We start from the raw sequence: 20,536 nt of genomic DNA on the forward strand, positions 1-20,536 counted from the left end.
TTAAAGAATTCTCTCAAGGAAAATCGCGGTCCAAGGTTATAAATGGCCCGCACTGCTCTCTTCTGCAGAACGAACACAGTTTCAATGTCCGCAGCTGAGCCCCACAACAATATGCCGTATGACATTATACTATGAAAATAGCTAAAATAAACTAGCCTTGCCGTTTCAATGTCAGTTAATTGCCTTATCTTTCTCACTGCAAAAGCAGCTGAACTGAGCCTTGCTGACAAGGTTTCAATATGAGGACCCCACTGAAGTTTAGAGTCTAAAGTGATTCCCAAGAATGTTGTGGAACTTATGCTATTTAATGGTTCATTCTTCATCATCAATTGTGTGGGAACCTGCCTCACATTAGGTAAGGTAAATTTAATGCACTTAGTTTTGTTTGCATTTAACAATAAGTTGTTAACAGTAAACCAATGCAAAACCTGTGAGAGTGTGTCATTTATATCATCAAGGTTTACTTTACCTCTATCAACTTTGAAAATGAGAGATGTGTCATCAGCAAATAACACAATATCACATAGATCTTTTACAAAGTAGGGAAGGTCATTAATATAAATAAGAAATAGCAAAGGTCCCAATATCGATCCCTGCGGCACACCCATGGTAAGAGGTGCTCCAGAAGACTCAGTTCCATTAATACAAACTTTTTGCTTTCTGCCTGTGAGATACGAGTTCAACAGATCAAGTGCCTCATCCGAAACACCATAATGTCGCAATTTTTTTAGTAAGGTTTGGTGGTCTACACAATCAAACGCTTTTGAAAGGTCACAAAAAATACCAACAGCGTCTTTTTTACTCTCCCAAGCATCAAAGACGTGTTTCAGTAGTGCTACTCCAGCGTCAGTAGTACTTCTACCTTTGGTAAAACCAAATTGTTTATTGTGAAGTAATTTGTTGAAAATAAAATGAGAAAGAAGTTGATGAAATATAATTTTCTCAAAAATTTTGCTAAGTACTGGTAAAATAGAAATCGGCCGAAAATTAGAGGGGTCACATTTATCACCAGCCTTAAACAATGGGATTATTTTACTTAATTTCATTAAACTAGGAAAGCAACCTTGATCAATGCATGTGTTAAAAATGAATGCAAGGTGAGGAGCTATGGTGTCAATAATTGTCCCAATAATACTGACAGAGATTCCCCAAAGGTCCTCGGTTTTTTTCATATTCAATTCTCTGAAGGTTTTAATTACTGTATTACAATCTATATGCCTGAACTGGAGTAGAGACTGGCACTCGGTGACATTAGATATTAACTTAAGTTGTATGTAAGTAACTAACTAAAAAAGTATGTAAACAAATCTAGGAAGTCGAATTTAGCCTATCTTTAATAATTATCTCATCGATTTGAAACCTATGTAAATCGAATGTCAATACAATAATTTGGTACAATCGAGCTGATGATATTTAAACATCCAAAAGAAATATTGCTATTAAAAAGTGATGGGAAATTTACAATTCTATATTTTGCATATTTTCAATTTGATTTTCCTCAAATATATCACGGAATTTAAGGCTGATTTTTTTTATACAATTAGATTAAATATCAGACTATATCTTGCAATTAAAAATGTTTGCATATATTAAGGTATAATTGAGAAAAAAAATAAAAACAAAAATCACTAAAATCATTTTTCCTAATTAACTGAATGCGTTTACGAAGCACTTAATACGCTTATTACGTGTAGTTTTAAGTGCTCTATGAAGTATTATAACAATTTTGAATTAAATGTTATTAGTTAACGAGTGAGAATATTTTTGCATAATTTTGAAGTAAAAAAATAGGTAACTTTGAATTTTTATACCGCGAAAACTACTTGGAATTTTCAAATGGGAGTTTTACTATCATGTTTGTATAACTGAGCTCTATACGGTTCATCAAATAAATGAGAATGTCCGATTATACAGTCTCATAACATACTGTGCAATGTTCTAAAGGATAAGTAAACGAAGTAAATAATTTAACTCAAGATTTCACACGGTTAGCTTTTGGATGTATGTACGTCAGTTCAACTAATCAATTTAACTAATGTCCAGCTTAAAATAAAATCAGCTGTTTGCAGCTGTTAAAAATGTCTGGCAACAATATTTAAGTAGACATTGAATATTTCCAAGAGCCGTTTGTCAGATAAGTGGTTTGGAATGTTAAGACATTTCAAACCGTAATCAATAAATAGAAACTGGTTAACTCGTGCAGCCCTAAATGGCAGCATGAGAACTCGGTAACGAATAACGATTGATTACTATTGTGTCTCAATTCGCTGGTACTTGAAGCGTTAACGATTCACAAGCTTATAAAATGATTAAAACTTCACTCACCTTCTAGCATTGGAGTATTCATTAACAATATCCTCGCTGCTTTTCGATTCCTCTTCAACGATCATCTCTGGTATCACAGACAGATCAGGCTTGGTGCTCAGTATGGACTTCCTGCCTTTCCTTATTGGCGCGGCCTTAATATCACCCGCGTCCTCACTAGCGCGACTCCTAGTCGATCTGATCGAACTTTCTGAAGCTACGCTCTCGTTATCATCTATATTTTTAGTCCTAGATCTGGTGGAACGTCTTCTAGGAGTAGCTGTGACTGAGTCATCAAGAGCTTCTTTAGATTCGTCTAGTTTTTCAGACATCTCTTTAGATGCTCTTCGAGTAATAATCTTTCGGACTTCGACGCTAGACGGCGTTTTGGCTCGTCTTCTAGATGGAGTACTTGTCTCTTCAGCAACATTTTCGGGAGTCTTCGGCTCTGATTCGGTGACCGATTTGTTGGAAGCTGTGGATTGCGTTCGCTTTCTAGTGACTGGAGTTCGGGGTTCTTCTTTTGTTTCGGTCACGGATTTGTTAGATGACGTAGACTGCGCACACTTTCTGGTTCTGGGAGCGGGTTTGTGAGACTCTTTTTCTGTTTCACCTTCTTCTGATTGGGTAGTGATTTCCTTTTTTTCTGTTTCGCCTTCTTCTGATTGGGTAGTGACTTCCTTTTCTGTTGGCTTGTCATCCTTTCCAGTTTGTTTGTTATCTTTTTCAACAGGACTTTCAATCGATGCAGATTTTTCTTTAGTAGATTTAGCATCAGCAGTATCTACTTTCGGTTCCTCAATTGTTTTTACATGTGCTTCTGCAGTTGTAGATATTGGGTCAACTTTTTCAGCTGGTGCAATTGAATCTACGGCATCAATACTTTTGGTTACTGCGGTATCTAATTTATCAGTTTCGGCAATTTCGGCAGGAGCAATTTCTTCAACCATAACTATAATTTCGACTGCCGGCTCTAGTAAAAATCAAAAATAAGATATTAAAGAGAAGTCTACTACAAATGATTAAATACTACAAATATCAAGGTAAAGCCTTCTGCAGGTTCAAAAAGATTGCAAAGAATCTAAGATATTTTCTGATATAACATTCCTAAAGACTTCAAGACAAAGTTAGGAAACAAATAACTTACTTAGCTCACCTGTATCCATAGGAACAGCTTCCGCGATTTTAGGTTCCTCGCTAGTTTTAACTTCATCAGAATAATTTAAATTAGCATTAGACTGTTCAGATTCTATTACAGAATTATCATCAGTCAGCATTGATATCTGCGCTTGATTCATCGGATCTACATTGCTGTTACTTTCTTCAACTGTTTCTTTTTCTTCGGCTTTATCATCTGATTCTACATTAACTTCAACTACAACTTCTATATTTCTAAGCGGAGTTATTTGTTTTTCCGAACTGCTGGTATTCTCATCTATTTGCAGTTTGTTATCACTCGAAGATTCATCAGAATCTGTATCTTTAATAGATATCACTTCTTCATCACCGCTGCCCGATTCACTCGACTAAAAAGAATAAGTAAATTGTTAACACAAAGAGATTATTTGAGTATTTTTTGTTTCTTTATTGACTCGTACAACTATAGAATTAAGTAGATTTCTTTATTATATTAATAAGATTGTTACTCACCGATTCTGAAGTTTCATCAGACTCCTCATTAACATCAGCTGGCACCAGGATTTCCTCGTCACCAGAACTATCTGACGCGGTCGATTCGCTACTGTCATCTGTCATGTCACCCTCCAGTTCATTTATTTCCCTCTCGATATCCACAATCCTTTCTTTCTCTTTTTGAATGACTGCTGAAAGACTATCTATTTTTGACTGACATTCATCTTCTTTCATTTCCACATCGCTATCGTTGGTTATCAAACTTGCGTCTTTCAGAGCCGATTTGTTGCTAGATTCGTCTTTAGATACCTCGTTTGAGGTCTCCGCCATGCTGCTTTGGTAACTTTTGAGGACAGATCTTTCGAAGTTAGTCTCAACTATTTCAGTGAACTTTGAGAAGGGTTTGGTAACGCTCACTTCGGTTATTTTGGTTTCCTTCTCTTCGTGAATACTCGAAGTGTCTGCTACGCTACTTTCGTAGCTTTGTAGGACAGATTTGTTAAATCCTGTGTCGTTTATTGTCGTGAAAGCAGGTAGCGATTTGAGACCCGCATTGGTAGTGTTATCTTCTTTCACTTCTTTGTCTTCTATTGCACTTTCAGACGAATCGCCTACGCTGCTTTGGTAACTATGCAGAACCGATTTCTCGAAATATGTCTCGTGTATTGTGGTGAACGTTGGTAGAGGTTTTAGTCCTAAATCTGTGGTGCTTTTATCTACAGTTTTGTTGGACTCTTTCTCTACGGTTTCTGAAAGGACACTGTCGGTAGAGCTTTGTAGTACTGATTTGTTGACGATAGGCGATAGCGTCACGTCCATAAGGCTTGGGACTTGCTTTACAGTTTTCATTGGAGTGCATTCGATAACATTTTCTGGCTCTTCTGGCGTCGGTTCTGGGTCATTCTTCTCCATCATTTTGGCGAATGTGTTTGCTTCCAACACTATTCTAGAGAGAGATTTTTTGGTTCGAGTTGAGTGCTCTGATTTGGGAGACATCAACTTTTCTGGTGTTTTAGGTCTGCTTCTGAAATTGTAACCAAATTTACATAAAAACTCATCCATTTACAAATGAATACACCCAACGACATAAAAATAGTGTAAATCGATTGTCAATCGTTTAACTCGCTCAAATCAACTGCTATGTTAATTTGATTATCCTGACGTGTAATCTAACTAAATTATTGTATTCTTTTTGTCACAGAAAGCAGAATACATAATGGTTATTGGTTACATTACCTAAGTGTACGTGGACTAGCTGGCCTAGCCGGTTCTTGAACAATTTCAACCTCAGGCGTGCGTGATCGACTCCTGCAAGTCAAAACAATCAATGTAGCATCTTAACATAAAGACTTAAAGTTTGAAATTGAATGACAAGATTCTTACCTTAGACTGCGCCTGCTAGGGGAGGAAGACGACTCAGAATTGGACGATTTAGTAGGCGATTCTGTGATCGCTTCGAGCCTTGGCGATTCCATCACGGGTTTGTCTACCCTCTCGGGCGTTCGTGATCTGCTTCTGTGAGTGTTAAAGAAGTGAGTTAGTAAACAGTTGTACCAGCGTCCAATGTAATACAACACTTTTAAAGAGTGGAGACTGAGAACTGCCATGATATCGTAAATAAAAAAAGAAGACAATAACAAAAAAGAAGAAGGCAGATTGTACAAATTATTTGAAGAGACCATAAGATTTAAAAGAAAAAGCTAACGGGACTAGTCGTATCTCTCGTTCCCACCGCTGCAACTCCTGTGTAGTTAACCGCCAATAAAAACCCAACAAGTGAATGTCAAGTGTGTCCCGGGGATCTTGATCCTACACTCAACTATGTTCTTCTGATCAATTTCGTTGCGGGTCCAATGACAGATTAACCCTTAACCAGGTTAAAAAAAAGTCATTGGTTTCCGCCGTAGCTTCACAGCATAAAGTTCAAATTGATATGGGCTCTGTGGACACCAGATACAACTTTATAGTCAATAAAAATTCAACCAGTGAATTATCACCGTTACGGGATTATGAAACAAAACACTTTTATAAAGTTATTTTTTGCATCATGTTGTCAACCAGTGAAGGTCAAGTTTGTCCCGGGGGATCGATCCTTAACTTCGAACTCCTGTTCTGGTTGATTTCGTTGCGGATCCAATAACAGATTAACTTTCCCTGGAGAAGAGAAAGCAGGTATACCTCAGATTCCTAGGCACACTGAGCGTGGAACTTGCGGCGTGAGGCTCGCTTGTAGCCTCCTGCTTCGGCTGCTCGATAATCGGCGCCAGCGGCGACCCGCGCGGACTCACTTCGGGGGTGCGGGATCGACTCCTGCCGAGATTATAATTATTATTTACAGGGTGTTAGGTAAATGGGTATATGAGCCGACACTAGCCCATGTTAACATGGGCATATAAATGGTAGGGTGAAGTCAGAAATTTGATATCATCATTTGAATTTTTAAAATTTTTATACAAAATAAATTTTATAAAATCCGATTTGTATAAAAATAAAAGAATTAAAATGAAGATATCAATTTTCTGACTTCACCATACCATTTATTTGACCATGTTAACATGGGCTAGTGTCGGCTCATATACCCATTTACTTAATACCCTGTATAATTCAAAGTAACAAGTGAATGATTAGGAGTAGCTGTAGCGAAAAAAAAGTGTATTGTCTAATTTTAGATCACTATTAATAAAATTATCAGCAACCTCTGGTAACAAAATAAATATTTATTTATTTTATATACGCGTAGGCTAGAGACCTATTTTGGGAAATAAGAGAGAAGAGATTGTCATTCTATTTTAATGGAAACTAAGGCTTGTAAGTAACAGAGTAGTAAGAATAAAACCTTGTCAAAAAAAGTGCTGCCGGATATCAAAAATTGCTGTCACCAACTTTTAGCATTCGAATATTTTTGACGATCATTAATTCGATTAAGTATACTTAATAAAGCCTGGTCCGTGAGCACGTAGAATTTTGTCCAATGACCCCAAGCTACCCATCCTTATCGCTCGCGCGTAATTATGTTGCTGTCGCGCTCGCACAGTCACTGCGGGCGCGCGTCGCACAGTCGCGACAGCAATATAATTACGCGCGAGCGATAAGGATGGGTAGCTTGGGGTCATTGGACAAAATTCTACGTGCTCAAGGACCAGGCTTTAGCAATTTTAATTATACCTCGTCACTCGGCTAGTACGTAGTGGTGTCCTGGGGGAATCTTGACGCTCAGGGGTAACCGATCGACTTCTGTAAAAAATGAATTAGATTAAACCCACTAATATAGGGAGCGTAATAAATGCAAACATCCTTTAAACTTAGTTAAATACCTATTAATCAGAGGCGTGCTTTCTCCAGATACAGCTCGTATGCCTCTCCTGCCAGTCGGCGTTTTAGGTGCCTCCATTTCACCCTCTCTTATTTCCCGCATATCCGCGTCTCTTTCTCCTATCTCCCGCACGGTATCCTGGCGCTCTCTCTCTCCTAGTTCGTGCTCTCTCTCTATTAGTCCGCGCACGCTATCCTGACGCTCTCTGTCTCCTAGTTCGCGCTCTCTCTCTATTAGTTCGCGCACGCTATCCTGGCGCTCTCTCTCTATTACTTCGCGCACGCTATCCTGGCGCTCTCTGTCTCCTAGTTCGCGCTCTCTCTCTATTAGTACGCGCACGCTATCCTGGCTCTCTCTCTCTCTTCGCCGCCGCTCGCCGGAGTAGCGCGGATTGATGAGAGTTACGGGAATGTCGGCTATGCTCTCTATAGAGGTGTTTGGGTCGTCTGAGAGACTGCTGTTCGCTGATATTGAAAGGGATCGCCTGGGGAATAAGATGAAGATATAGGCCGGGTTGATATATTAATAGCTAGCACCCATAACACAAGCATATAAGTTGTTTACTTTGGGTCTAGCTGGCGCTGTGTGAAATTGACCAAAGATTATTTAATTTTTATTTTTTTTATTTATTTAATTCCTATCCAAATCCGTCCTTCAACTGTCAATTTAAAATCTGTTTTCGATCAAATATCCATAATAAAATTTTGGATGCTTTTACACTTTTATATTATTTGAATAGTTTTATAAACAATATGAATGTGTAAAAACTTCGAAATTTAACAGTTAATGGACGGATTTGGCAAAGATTGATTAAATAAAACGTGCATAAGTAAGGTTTTTTTTATGTGAGGTTAAATTTTTGTTTATATTTTAACACTTTGGGAAGTTTAAACTCAGCCATAGGTGTCAGATATTCGCTGTGATTACTTAACGTGCCCTCCGAAGCATTCGTAAGTATTAAAATTCATAATTACCTGGCTTTTACTGTGTCTTTGTAAGTCTTCCTCGACTTGACTTCCACAGCTAGCTTCTTCGGCGGCGATTCCATGGGGTTGCTGTCATCCTATGCCACAACGAAACAATTTAAGAAACAAGTATTTTATTAACAACTAGCGACCCGCCCCGGCTTCGCACGGGTGCTAAGTATACATATAAACCTTCATCTTGAATCACTCTCTCCATTAAAAAAAACGCATCAAAATCCGTTGCGTAGTTTTAAATTTCTAAGCATACATAGGGACAGACAGCGGAAAGCGACTTTGTTTTATACTATGAAGTATATGAGTATAGTTTTTACAACAGTGTTACGTTATTGCGGAGAGCTAAAGACGTTCTGTGACAAACCGAAACAACGTAGGCAAAATTTTGTAAATAAATAGAAGAATGCTTTCATGAATAAGTATGTTTTATTATTATCTTACCATAGCATGCGAGCCGGTAGTTCCGCGACTATCCCCATCCCGCTCGCTCTCGGCAGTTTCCGATATTTGCATCTCCCTCTCCGTCGATACATCTCGGCTTATTTGGTAAGGCGCAGGCGCCGCAACAGGGGAGGGTGTTGAACCCGATTCGGAAGCAGTCGGGATTGTGAACCTTAGGTGCCTGGAAATAAGAGTTATGCCATTAAGAAGTTATAATTTTTTTTTTGCGATTAGAGTCGCTTCTCAAACTAAATTATAAATAACTTGAAAAAATGTAACTGCCTAAGGATAGATTGATAAAAGAATGATTGTTTTTATAAAAATGGGAAAAAAATTGCTAAAAGTTTATGAAAATGATTTTTTTTATGATTTACATATTAGCCCCGCCCCTAAATGGTTTAATATAAGCACCGCCCATTTGATTTATTTTTCAAATTCAACGTGACGTGTTTAGGCATAGTATAGTTCCAAAATACTGAACTGTCCTATGCATGACATTGACAGGGGGGCGCCACCGTCAATACCGGATCGCTGGTTCCGATTTTTGCCATGTTGGAAACCATATAGTTGAATGATGGTAGCGCCCCCCTGTCATTGAGTTTGGTGGGACAGTTCAGCGTGGGTCATCTATAGACTCGCTATCGAGAAATATGATTATTGACCTATCGATCATTTAATTGCTACAATACTTTGAGTACTTTAAAAACAGGATAATTATATTTTATTTACTCACTTGTTAGTAGAATCGCTGTAGTGCGTCTGGTTGCTGGCAGTCTCTAGTAGTTCGTCATCGCTATCGCCCAAGTAGCGTGAGTCGACTGGCGAAGGCGCGTCACGCTCCATCGCTTCGTTGCGCCTTATCTATGAGACGAGAAGACTTCTGTATAATATACTAAAGCCCAGTCTGTGAGCACGTAGAATTTTGTCCAATGACCCCAAGCTACCCATCCTTATCGCTCGCGCGTAATTATGTTGCTGTCGCGCTCGCACACTCACTGCGGGCGCCCGTCGCACAGTCGCGACAGCAATATAATCACGCGCGAGCGATAAGGATGGGTAGCTTGGGGTCATTGGACAAATTCTACGTGCTCGCAGACCAGACTATAGATTACTCAATAAAATATTTCTTCGTCATTATCATCATTTCAATCACAATACGTCCACCACTGATCATAGGCCTCCCTCAATGATTTCCATATTGCCCGTTTGGTAGCGGCGGCCTGCATCCAGCGCCATCCTTCTAACTTTATGAGATCTTCGGTCCACCTTGTAGGTGGATATTTCTTAACACAATATAATTATTATGTATAGTGCCGCGACCACTGATCGGGAAACGTAATGTAGGCAAGCAGGCTTCCCACTCGGTGGACTGACGATTTAGTGAACGTAGCAGGAAGCACCTGGATGCAGGCACCGCAGGACCGGTACTTGTGGAAATCTGTGGGGAAGGCTTTTGTCCAGTAATGGTCATTTGGTTGAAACTAGCAAAATTAACAGAAAAGTACAAACAGATAATGTTGATGGTTAGTATTTAAAACCTTTAGATACGGCACCCGGTCGTCATAATAAGATCTAACTTCCAAATACAAGCCTTCACATACCTTCAGAATACTGTGCGGAGTCTCAGCTCTATCATAAAGATTGCTATCGGGGCTCTGTACCAGCGGCATGTCTAGTAGAGACGCCATCTGCTTACTAAGTTCTGGGCTCAGTTTGATGGTGCTAGAGAATTTGGGCGTTTTGGGCGTGCCCCCAAAGTCCAATTTAGCTCGCTTGGGCGGCGTCGACTCGGACGGTAAGTCGGAGAGAATGCTGGAAAAAAAAATGTTAATAGTAAAAATATTTTATCAAAAAATATAGTTAAATAGCAAACACAGTCGTAGTCTTCTACCAGTAAAATAAACTGACCACTGGGAATAATTTTCTTTATAAATATCCAATGTCTTGTTTCTCAATTTTTCGTGACTTTTAAATTTTTCACACATGACTTTTAAATAGCAACATAATTAAAGATTATTTCTGAAAAACAATAAGAACTATGATAATTCATTTGCATAATGCAAACGTCGCTATATTAATACTGCTAATGATGTTGACAAAATTATAGATTGTTATCATAAAATAATCATAAAAATACCTTCTATTGCGCCCCATCTTAGGCGTGCAAATAAACGGAGTCTCCTCAATATTCAATGCGCGTTTGATTCCACGTCGCATTTTTGGTTTGTTGATCCAAGTTTCGCTGGCATTCTCAATAGTATCCTAAAAATAAATGTTGAATAATATAAACTTTTTAGAAACGTGTCTCAAAATACATAGATATAGCGTACGAATAACAGTACTTTGGGTTGTTCATTTACCTGTATAAATGATGATTTGTAGGTGAACGTGTTTTTAGGGGACTTTGCCTGGATGAATACCGACATAGGTTTAGCCGCCATCACTGTGAAACAACAATTTCCTTGAATAACTTTTCTTTTTTCATCATGAAAAATCATGTCTTTGAAATTTTATGACTTATTTCTTCACGAAAAAATGATTTGAAGGGAGAATTAGTGTTTTCTTAAGCGCTTATCGGTTGGCGCCACTGGCAAATAAGGTAATGTCACAAACTTGCTTGTGGCTAAGACCACCACTGTCGGCGCTGACAGATCAATATGTATGTAATTGAAGGAAACGTTCCTGAGTGACGCTGACGACGACATGACACCGACGCTTCATACATTTCGGCTGTCAGCGCTGATGATCAGGACGAGGTTGGTGATGTTAGGCAGAGACGCGCAGACCACTTCAACAATCGTGTCTCTTGCTCCTTCTCTGTCTACTAAATCGGCTAGAGACTCAGCAGAGCCCGTAGCGTCCTTAGCCCGAGACTTGTTGTATTGTTTTGCTTCCAAATAACTAAGTTCAAGACATATGCTTACCATGCGACTCAGTATCTTTGTCCGAGAGCGCGAAGTCTCTCACGACGTTGGTGATGTTAGGCAGAGACGCGCAGACCACTTCCACTATGGTGTCTCTAGTGCCCTCCCTGTCTAAAGTCCGGTCGCCGAGCAGATAGAACTTCGTCCAATGACCCCAAGCTACCCATCCTTATCACTCGCACGTAATTATATTGCTGTCGCAACTGTGCGACGGGCGGACGCCGTGAGTGTGCGACCGCAACAGCAATATAATTACACGCGAGCGATAAGGATGCGTAGCTTGGGGTCATTCGATGTAATTCTATCTGCTCGGCGATCGGACTTTACTAGGTCAGCTAGAGACTCAGCGGAGCCCGTAGCGTCCTTAACCCGAGTCTCATTGTATGGTTTTGTTTCCAAATAACTATGTTCAAACTAAATTCTTACCGTGTGATTCAGTATCTTTGTCCGAGAGCGCGAAGTCTCTCACGACGTTGGTGATGTTAGGCAGAGACGCGCAGACCACTTCCACTATGGTGTCTCTAGCGCCCTCCCTGTCTAAAGTCCGGTCGCCGAGCAGATAGAATTTCGTCCAATGACCCCAAGCTACCCATCCTTATCACTCGCACGTAATTATATTGCTGTCGCAACCGTGCGACGGACGGACGCAGTGAGTGTGCGAGCGCAACAGCAATATAATTACACGCGAGCGATAAGGGTGCGTAGCTTGGGGTCATTAGATGTAATTCTATCTGCTCGGCGACCGGACTTTACTAGGTCAGCTAGAGACTCAGCAGAGCCATTAGCGTCCTTATGCCGAGTCTTGTTGTATTGTTTTGTTTCCAAATAACTAGATTCAAGCTATATCCTTACCGTGTGATACAGAAGACAAACCCTTACCATGTGATTCAGTATCCTTGTCCGAGAGCGCGAAGTCTCTCACGACGTTGGTGATGTTAGGCAGAGACGCGCAGACCACTTCAACAATTGTGTCTCTTGCTCCTTCTCTGTCTACTAAATCGGCTAGAGACTCAGCAGAGCCCGTAGCGTCCTTAGCCCGAGTCTTGCTGTGGCGGAGTTTACTGTTGTATTGTTCTGCTTCTAGATATCTGGAGAAAGAAATTCGTCATTCAAACACGATGACATAAACCCATTTGGAATGTGACATTCGTTAAGTAGGTATATGCGCTGTCAAAGGATTTTCATGAATGTGAAAAGAAATATGAGATAATGCACGCTGGTTTTGTATTTGTAATGATGTCAAAGCTGCAGACCGTTCAACTTATGATTAACGTTTGTCTACTAGCTTTGGTTATCCGTTATCACTGTCCGTATAGGCATAGTTGCACCACCTTATTTTAACTGTGACTATAAGCATAACCGGTGTCTTTTGTATGGAATTTGATAGACTTTTGACGTTTTTTAAAGTTAAAGTAAGATGGTACAACCCAGCCTTAGTTCAGGAATACGCTATGGACAAGTTTGTTTAGTACGGAGCAGTTAAAGATCATAGACAATGACATATTGTATTTTAAACTATTATGTTGCATTTTTTACTATAGAATTATCACTTCACGGGATTTATTGCAACAATATCTATTTTAACGGTAAATAAAATATTTACCCTCCCGACGTTTCGGCTCGGTTGCACGAGTCATGGTCGCGGGCAGACAATCCCGTGAAGTGATAATTCTATAATGACATATTGCTTTCTGATGACACAGAAATCTTACCTGGCCTGCTGTAAATAATACATGACGAGAATGTCCGACGTCTGTGACTCGTTGCAGCTTTGTAGGTACTTTATGAACACTTCCTCTTCCAAAGGCAGGAGTGTCACTTGCAGTATTTTTGATAAGTGGCCAGTGTTGCGACAACCTGTAGGAAAAAAATCATGATTTTAAAATTATTATCATGAACAAATAGTGCTGTAGGAAACTAGCCAGCAGAATGGCCTCTTTTGATTTAAAAGACAATGCCGGAAATTGGCGTCTTTTTTTTTTCGCGCGGCCATCGACCAAACCTTGTTTTTTGATTACAAAATAGTGTTATAAACCAAACTTACTATGACATGTATACCTCTAAACTCAGTCTGAACTGAGTTACGAGCATCAGAAGTTTGATGATTTTCATACTAGATTTGCTTTTTGCGCGCAAGTTTTGTAAGAAATTGTAACAAAATAGTGACATTGTATGTGTAAACAAACAATACCATCCATTAAAGGCTCCAGACATCAGTATGCAGCAGAATCAGCGCAATAAAAAAATAGCGCAATATTTTGTTGCAATTTCTTACAAAACTTGCGCGCAAAAAGCAAATCTAGTATGAAAATCATCAAACTTCTAATGCTCGTCACTCAGTTTAGACTGAGTTTAGAGGTATCCATGCCATAGTAAGTTTGGTTTATTACACTATTTTGTAATCGAAAAACAAAGTTTGGTCGATGGCTGCGCGAAAAAAAAAAGACGCCACCTTCCATACAAAATCTGGCATTGCCATTTAGAATAAAGTTTTGATTCCAACCCCACCAGCGTGGGAATTATAAGCCAAATCCTTTATTTGCCTCTGGTAAAATAGAGAGAGTCGTGCTCCTGCAGTGAAGACTAAATAACCCAACGATGACGTGACGACGAAAGTTTTGATTGTTTTATAGGCCTAGGAAAAGTTTCCATCGTGAAATTATTGTTCTAAACCAAAGTTTTTTTAATTTTTATTTTTTTAATACCCACGCTTAGTAGGCGGGTTGGAGATCGCAAGCGCTGCTGCCCGGTCTCTGTTTGATGTGTAGTCCCTAACGCCTCTTACGACACCCGCGGGAAGAGTAGGGGTTGGTGACAAATGTATTCTTTTAGATCGATCGATAGAGCGATAAGAATGGGTAGATCCCAAGCTACCCATCCTTATTGCTCGCGGGTAATTATTTTGCTGTCGCGCTCGCACACTCACTGCGGCCGCCCGTATTGCGCGCGAGTGATAAGGATGGGTAGCTTGGGGTCATTTCACAAAATTCCACGTGCTCAACGACGGGAGTTTAGTACATAATTGCTATTATTCTGTGGCACAACAGACCTCGGAAGAAGTAGTTGAGCACGCGCACTTGGTCGTCTGTACTGCGCGCGCTGCGCACGCACGAGCGCGCCACGTCCAGCGCCTCGAAGGCCAGCCCGCGCGCCAGGTACAGGCTGCAGCAGGCCTGCCAGTCGTCTAACTTGTCCTGGTCTCCGCGAATATCGCAGGGAAACTAACATAGCACGCTCCATCGCCTTTTATCATCATCATCATCATCAACAGCCCTTTGCAGTCCACTACTAGACTGTGATTAAGGAATGGCGACGGATTGTGAGGCTTGCCACCGGACCTGGTGTGACGACAACGATCACTCTGGCAAAAGTGTAGCGACAAAGAAGAAGAAGCTAGACTATGAATGAGCCAAGGGTTTTGCCATAATCCCCACGCTTGGCAGGCGGGTTGGAGATCGCAGTTTAAAAGATTGATGTTTTTCAGAGAGCGCTGCTGCCCGTTTTCTTTTTGATGTGTAGTCCCTAACGCCTCTTACGACACCCGTGGGAAGAGTAGGGGTTGGTGACAAAGGACATTGTCAGAAACCGCCTAAAAACCGCCCAAAAACATTAACCCATCATAATTATTTTCTATTTTTTTTAATACATTAAGCACCCTTTCATTCTAATGGACACTTAAGCATTGAAAAATTAAATAAATAAGTCTTTTAACGTTTATTCTATAATACTATTACAACTTCCGGACGTTTTGGTGCGTGGCATGGTCTAAAACCTATCAAGTTCCATAATTTTTGCCGATAAAATCTGTACGAGGCATTACCGTACTTTATTGCTGGGAGTCCATGTATAGTGATGTTCCTGCGGCCATCATAGACAATAAAATATCGATTTTGAAAATAAAATAAATCGATTAAACTGCTTTGAAGACTAGATTTGCGTTAAAAGCTAAAAAGATATTGACACTATTACAAGAAGCTATCTAAAGTGTCCAACTGGTCGAAGGTCGTAAATAAAATAAAAATAATTAGGACCATAAACTGATATTCATGGTATCATAACTGTAAAAGTGTCAGAATCCGATGTTGAATCCAATGCCAGTTGAAGTGAGAGAAACATATATCAACCTAGTATAGTTGCCAGTCTCTCATAATCTATGCCAATGAGGGTTTTCGCGATTGAAAAATCCGCCAGATGGCAATACGTAGACGTGAGGTCCAAATGCTGCATGATTGGTTATTTTTAACATGACATTGACAGATATGTCAAAATCCACCAATCATGCAGCATTTGGACCTCGCGTCTACGTATTGCCATCTCGCGGATTTTTCAATCGCGAAAACCCTCATTCATAGCACATGTATAATAATAGACCAAATGAACTTTTATAGATTGTGAAAGAGAAGATAAAGATTTTATTATTTTATTAAAATCTTGCCACGAGGTAGTTTTTCAGTAGAAACCAGGATTGGATAATCGCTACAGGCAAGTATCAGAACATTTTATAAATATTTTTAATCGATTATATCCTTTTGAATCGTTTTAATAAATTGTCATTTTACTTTTTCAATTAAAACTTTTTCAATCCCTAGTCTTGTCAAACTGTCATAATGTCAACAAATTATAAATGTCACGTCAGTTGACTCAATTTCAGTCTTCTGTGCGTTTATTGTATTTTTATTTCAATGAAATAGTGCTAAAGGGTTAGTACTAAAAGTGAAAGCCTTTTTTCAGAAAGAAAACCAATGTGGTGCCCTTATTATTCATACTGTTTGAAAGTTACAAGTCAGTGATACAGAGTTGCCGCCATTATAACTCCGTAGTGATACCATACCAAAGAAGAAGTTTTCCTAAACACTTGTGTTATTTTTATATGTGATCAAATAAAAAGGATTAATTCTACTGCTCAAATGGAATAACTTATCCCAAGAGACCGAATATAAAAAAAAACCTCTCCATAGAAATTATCACCATCACGAGGATGTGAATTTTTTTGAGAATTTGATATTGGTCCTGTAAGAAAAGTAGTTGTATTTCAGTAATAGAATCAACCCTTCTTGTTTCATCAGCAAGAGTAACTATAAAAACGCCCTGTAGGTAGGTATTATTAAGCTGAAGAGTTTGTTTAGTGTCAAAGACTGTCACACAGTGTAACTTAAATTGGCATATTATGATAATGAACATAAAAACTTAAATAAATATTTATGTTAATATTTTTTCTATTTATTTATTTTCCCAAAGCTTCACAGTGACAGCTGAAACAGCAATACTGTTGTAAAACTAAACTTAGAACAAACTGTTACAAATATTTTACAAATTAAAATAAAACCGCATGTTGCTTTACTTTCTCGTATCCCAACTAATATTATAAATGCGAAAGTAACTCTGTCTGTCTGTCTGTCTGTCTGTTACGCTTTCCCGCTTAAACCTCGCAACCGATTTTGATGAAATTTGGCATAGAGATAGTTTGAGTCCCGGGAAAGAACATAGGATAGTTTTTATCCCGGTTTTTGAAACAGGGACGCGCGCGATAAAGTTTTTCTGTGACAGACAAAATTCCACGCGGGCGAAGCCGCGGGCGGAAAGCTAGTATAGGTAATAAATGTAATTAATGGCTAGATTATTAATGTTACTTTGTTACCCTCAATAGTGAGGAGATCTTATAAAATGGTAACCCTGATTCTCATTGTCATTCAAGTGCTCTTTCTTCGCATAGGCTTCTGTGATTTGGCCAAGGGCCACACACATTGCGATAACATTATGCGACATTGATTTGACAGCAGCGGAGTGAAGTCTTGCGACTATGCAAAATGATACCTTGTAATCGTAGCGCATATAGACATAGACGGGGCGGGGCACATAGCTCGTATAGCTGATGGCCGCTGGGGCAGGAAAGTTCTTGAGTGGCGACCACGAGCCGAAAGACGTAGCGTGGGCAGGCCTCCCACTAGGTGGACCGACGATCTGGTGAAGGTCGCGGGAGGTGCCTGTATGCGAGCAGTGCAGGATCGGTCTTCGTGGAAATCCTTGGGGGAGGCCTTTGTCCAGCAGTGGACGTCTTTTCGGCTGAAACGAACGAACGAACGATACGTATTACCACTATTTACCAGACATTACTATTTATTGCATACTCGCCGGATTACACGTAGGAGCACGCGCGTTACAGCTTCGGCCTTGCATTATTATAAGATCTTGTTCCGCCCTTTTTCGAACTTCCTCCGTGAGGATATCCCCGCCGAATTCTATGATGAACCTACCAAAAGTCATATTCTGCAATGTCAACCCACCACAAGGTGGACCGACGACCTGATAAAGGTAGCGGGAAGGCGCTGGATGCAGGCCGCTACGAACCGTGCGATGTGGAAGTCATTGGGGGAGGCCTATGTTCAGTAGTGGACGTCCTGTGGCTGAAATGATGATGATGATGATGAAATGAATGAAAATGACAAAACTTCGAACGTGTATAATACCGTGCCAAAGTAATCATATAATTTTGGCACCTTAATAACTATTGCCGTTTTTGTTGTAAAGATCATGCAGCGCTACTTGCGGATATTATTGGAAAGAAAACTATGTGGGCTCTAGATCTGAAGCCGCTTTAACGAACACGAAGTGCTCATACAATGCGGCGTATTTTCTTCCAGTCTTTAGTCAGGACTTTAGTCGAATTAAAACCCCGGTTGAACGTGATATAGCCGCACTAGAATACGATGCTTTTTTGCATAATCGCAAGACTTCGTTCCGGTGTCGACCGAATGTTATCATGATGTATGTGGCCCAGGGGTTACTGTAGCCGCTAAGGTTTGAAACTTCTTGCTTAAAATATTGTAGTCTTTGGCATAGACTACGACGGTAGTCATGGAGATAGGAGTTTGTTATCTCGTGTCAGATGTAAATGGTGAAAAGAAAACTCATGATTCGTGTTATTTTTATGCAATATGTAGGTTTTTTATAAAAGTGGAACCCCGAGTGATCTCCAAAACCCATTCTATTATTATATACGATTCGGCTTCGATATCTATAATACAATAGGAGTTTATTTCATGTGTCAGATGACAAGGGTGGAAACAACCTACGATTCATGTTGTTTATTTACGTGCAATATGTGGGCATATTATAAAAGTGGAATGCTGAGTTGTATTTCTAAAACTTGTTCTATTATTTTATACTATTTGGCTGCGACTCGGCGTGACGACAATACAAAACATTTTTCGCGAATCGGTGTTCATACATTCACACAATACATTAGACGCCATGTTGTCATAAACGACATTATAAAATCGCTGTGATTTAATATTCTTAATCATTAATTTTATGGCAAGTGTCCATCAGGAATCATTGTTATTACACCCAGAATCGTATTATTTCGCTTTCGGGTAGTAATATGTCAAAATTGTTGGTTCTTAGGCGAACAATGTATGGAGAACGAACATTGTCCTTTATTCGGCTCTGCTGTCACAACACGGCAGACGCCTTTTGTACGTAAAGTCCGGTCGTCGAGCACGTAGAATTTCGTCCAATGACCCCAAGCCCATCCTTATCGCTCGCGCGCAATTATATTGCTGTCGCGACTGTGCGACGGACGGCCGCAGTGAGTGTGCGAGCGCAACATCAATATGATTACGCGCGAGCGATAAGGGTAGTTTGGGGTCATTGGACGTAATTCTACGTGCTCGGCGACCGGACTTTCGTACAAAAGGCGTCTGCCGTGTGGTGACGGCAGAGCCGACGGGAGTTTCGTACATAATTGTTATTATTCTGTGGCACAACAGACCTCGGAAGAAGTAGTTGAGCACGCGCACTTGGTCGTCTGTACTGCGCGCGCTGCGCACGCACGAGCGCGCCACGTCCAGCGCCTCGAAGGCCAGCCCGCGCGCCAGGTACAGGCTGCAGCAGGCCTGCCAGTCGTCTAACTTGTCCTGGGCTCCGCGAATATCGTAGGGAAACTAACATAGCACGCTCCATCGCCCTTTGTCATCATCATCATCAATAGCCCTTTGCAGTCCACTACTAGACTGTGGTTGAGGAATGGCGACGGATTCTGAGGCTTGCCACCGGACCTGGTGTGACGACCACGACCACTCTGGCAAGAGTGTAACGACGAAGAAGAAGCTAGACTATGAGCCGAGGGTTTTGCCATAATCCCCACGCTTGGCAGGCGGGTTGGAGATCGCAGTTTAAAAGATTGATGTTTTTCAGAGAGCGCTGCTGCCCGTTTTCTGTTTGATGGGTAGTCCCTAACGCCTCTTACGTCACCCGCGGGAAGAGTAGGGGTTGGTGACGAATGTATTCTACTCTGCCGTCAACACACGGCAGATGCCTTTTGTACTTTTGCTCGCACACTAACTGCGGGCGCCCGTCCGTCGCTTAGTAGCGACAGCAATATAATTGCGCGCGAGCGATAAGGATGGGTAGCTTGGGGTCATTACACGAAATTCCACGTGCTCAACGACGGGAGTTTAGTACATAATTGCTATTATTCTGTGGCACAACAGACCTCGGAAGAAGTAGTTGAGCACGCGCACTTGGTCGTCTGTACTGCGCGCGCTGCGCACGCACGAGCGCGCCACGTCCAGCGCCTCGCAGGCCAGCCCGCGCGCCAGGTACAGGCTGCAGCAGGCCTGCCAGTCGTCTAACTTGTCCTGGGCTCCGCGAATCACGCCCTTTGTCATCATCATCATCATCAACAGCCCATTCATTCATCATTGTAGTCATTTGCCGGACTATGAGCCTCCTCCACTATAGTGGAGGGTTATGCCATAATCCCTACGCTTGGCAGGCGGGTCAGAGATCGCAGTTTAAAAGATTGATGTTTTCCAGAGAGCGCTGCTGCCCGTTCTCTTTTTAATGTGTGGTCCCTAAGTCGCCTCTTACGACACCCGCGGGAAGAGTAGGTGTTGGTGACGAATGTATTCTACTGCCGTCACTACACGACAGACGCCTTT

At 40.8% G+C, this 20,536-nt stretch overlaps 1 protein-coding gene across 1 annotated transcript in view; it reads right to left on the bottom strand.

Annotated features, from left to right (window-relative positions):
• The window catches only part of LOC135077281 (serine/arginine repetitive matrix protein 2), a 48,089-nt gene that overhangs the window by 6,874 nt on the left and 20,679 nt on the right, over nt 1-20,536 (bottom strand). The window contains exons 20-39 of the mRNA XM_063971816.1: nt 20,089-20,238; nt 19,366-19,515; nt 14,644-14,793; nt 13,307-13,451; nt 12,474-12,682; nt 12,021-12,188; nt 11,031-11,113; nt 10,808-10,932; nt 10,272-10,482; nt 9,404-9,531; nt 8,671-8,851; nt 8,224-8,312; nt 7,251-7,733; nt 7,102-7,170; nt 6,115-6,246; nt 5,320-5,451; nt 5,173-5,244; nt 3,955-4,960; nt 3,452-3,830; nt 2,326-3,277 (exon numbers count right to left, since the gene is read on the bottom strand). Of these exons, the coding sequence (XP_063827886.1) occupies nt 2,326-3,277; nt 3,452-3,830; nt 3,955-4,960; nt 5,173-5,244; nt 5,320-5,451; nt 6,115-6,246; nt 7,102-7,170; nt 7,251-7,733; nt 8,224-8,312; nt 8,671-8,851; nt 9,404-9,531; nt 10,272-10,482; nt 10,808-10,932; nt 11,031-11,113; nt 12,021-12,188; nt 12,474-12,682; nt 13,307-13,451; nt 14,644-14,793; nt 19,366-19,515; nt 20,089-20,238 (5,014 nt within the window). The remainder of the gene's footprint in view (nt 1-2,325; nt 3,278-3,451; nt 3,831-3,954; nt 4,961-5,172; nt 5,245-5,319; nt 5,452-6,114; nt 6,247-7,101; nt 7,171-7,250; nt 7,734-8,223; nt 8,313-8,670; nt 8,852-9,403; nt 9,532-10,271; nt 10,483-10,807; nt 10,933-11,030; nt 11,114-12,020; nt 12,189-12,473; nt 12,683-13,306; nt 13,452-14,643; nt 14,794-19,365; nt 19,516-20,088; nt 20,239-20,536) is intronic.

The sequence above is a fragment of the Ostrinia nubilalis genome, chromosome 13, assembly GCF_963855985.1.
Source record: "Ostrinia nubilalis chromosome 13, ilOstNubi1.1, whole genome shotgun sequence".
NCBI classification, from domain to species: domain Eukaryota; kingdom Metazoa; phylum Arthropoda; class Insecta; order Lepidoptera; family Crambidae; genus Ostrinia; species Ostrinia nubilalis.